Below are 1973 nucleotides of genomic sequence, written 5' to 3' on the forward strand. Positions count from 1 at the left end.
CGCCGCGCGCACGCGCACCTTGCAGGTACGATGGCTTCCACATCCTCGCTCACTCATGCACTGTAACATCCTCTTCCTCTCCCCTCGTTCTCTCCACTTCATCCTCTCCTCCCCTCGTCCTCTCCCCTCGTCCTCTCCCCTCATCCTCTCCCCTCATCCTCTCTCCTCGTCCTCTCTCCTCATCCTCTCCCCTCGTCCTCTCTGTCTTCACCCTCAGTCTTCTTATTTGCAGGTGAAGCAGATGAGAGAGAAGGACTCGCGTATCAAGCTGATGAACGAGGTGCTGAACGGGATGCGGGTGCTGAAGCTGTACGCGTGGGAGCCGCCCTTCCAGGAGAAGCTGCTAGAGATACGGGAGCGCGAGCTCGTCGTCCTACGCAGCACCAACTACCTGAACGCCGTCTCATCGTTCACGTGGGCCTGCGCGCCTTTCCTCGTAAGATATCCCTCTTCGCCATCTCTTACTGTTAGCTATGATTGAGGGAGGGGTGCGGTGTGTGGGCCTGCGCGCCATTCCTCTTAACATATACCTCCAATCTCTCTAGCTCTCTAACGTCAGCGTACCTAGAAATACGGGCCTACACATCCATCTAATGTTGTTGTTTAGTAGTGGTGGCGTAGTACGTGGGCCTGCGTGCCCACGTAAAACTCACTACGCGTAAAACTAACGCGTAACTTTCGCGTAAAACAAACTGCGTGAAACTTCGTCTTCTCCCCCGCAGGTGGCGCTGTTCTCGTTCATGGCGTACGTGCTGTCGGACCCGACGCACGTGCTGACGGCGGACAAGGCCTTCGTCTCGCTGTCGCTCTTCAACATCCTCAAGTTTCCGCTGTCCATGCTGCCGATGGTGATCTCGTACACGGTGCAGGCACATGTGTCGATGCAAAGGTTGCGGCGCTACCTCGTCACGGAGGATCTCGACCCCGATGCTGTGACCTACGACGCCGGCGCGGGTGAGTGCTCGTGCGACCTTCGATTGACCTTTGACCAAGGTTTAATTGATCGTTGACCGACTGTTGACCGACCTTTTATTGGCTCTTGACCGACTTTTGGTTGACTGTTGCCCGACCTTTGATTGACTGTTGACGAACTTTAGACTGATCTTCGACCGATTGTTGACCAACCTTTGACCGACTTTCTACCGACCTCAGACTGGCTGCCCTACTTGATTATACAATGTTGAGCTGCACTCAAACCTGCATACTAGAGTCACACGAGCGAGTGTCCTCCACGGACAGCCCTCCGTTCTTTACACGTTCGAATTTCTTTCGCTATACGTGCGATCATCGCTCCCACTCACGAACGACGACATCTGACCTCGTCCTCCTCCTTCGCAGCAATACCGATCAGCGTCGACAACGGAACGTTCTCGTGGGACGCGAGCGGCGAACCTACCCTCGCCAACATCAACCTGCGCGTGCCGCAGGGCTCCGTCGTCGCCATCGTCGGCCAGGTCGGCGCCGGCAAGTCGTCGCTCGTTAGCGCCCTCTTGGGTGAGATGGAGAAGCGCATCGGGAAGGTGGTCGTGAGCGGCAGCGTCGCGTACGTGCCGCAGCAGGCGTGGATACAGGTGAGTGGGTACACCCTTCTGTCCCTCCCTCCCGCTCTCAGTCCGTCCCTCCCCTCCTGACAGCAGCAGGCGTGGATAGAGGTAAGTGGGTACCCCCTTCTGTCCCTCCCTCCCGCTCTCAATCCGTCCCTCCCCTCCTGACAGCAGCAGGCGTGGATAGAGGTAAGTGGGTACCCCCTTCTGTCCCTCCCTCCCGCTCTCAATCCGTCCCTCCCCTCCTGACAGCAGCAGGCGTGGATAGAGGTAAGTGGGTACCCCCTTCTGTCCCTCCCTCCCGCTCTCAATCCGTCCCTCCCCTCCTGACAGCAGCAGGCGTGGATAGAGGTGAGTGGGTACCTCCCTCTGTCGTTCCCTCCCACTCTCAATCCGTCCCTCCCCTCCTGACAGCAGCAGGCGTGGATA

At 58.0% G+C, this 1973-nt stretch overlaps 1 protein-coding gene across 1 annotated transcript in view; it reads left to right on the plus strand.

Annotated features, from left to right (window-relative positions):
• LOC106814026 (multidrug resistance-associated protein 1-like) overlaps positions 1-1973 on the plus strand; it is a 41918-nt gene that overhangs the window by 19592 nt on the left and 20353 nt on the right. The window contains exons 9-11 of the mRNA XM_014818282.1: positions 233-436; positions 723-954; positions 1339-1579. Of these exons, the coding sequence (XP_014673768.1) occupies positions 233-436; positions 723-954; positions 1339-1579 (677 nt within the window). The remainder of the gene's footprint in view (positions 1-232; positions 437-722; positions 955-1338; positions 1580-1973) is intronic.

The sequence above is a fragment of the Priapulus caudatus genome, unplaced genomic scaffold (assembly GCF_000485595.1).
Source record: "Priapulus caudatus unplaced genomic scaffold, Priapulus_caudatus-5.0.1 Scaffold857, whole genome shotgun sequence".
Classification (NCBI taxonomy): Eukaryota; Metazoa; Priapulida; class Priapulimorpha; order Priapulimorphida; family Priapulidae; genus Priapulus; species Priapulus caudatus.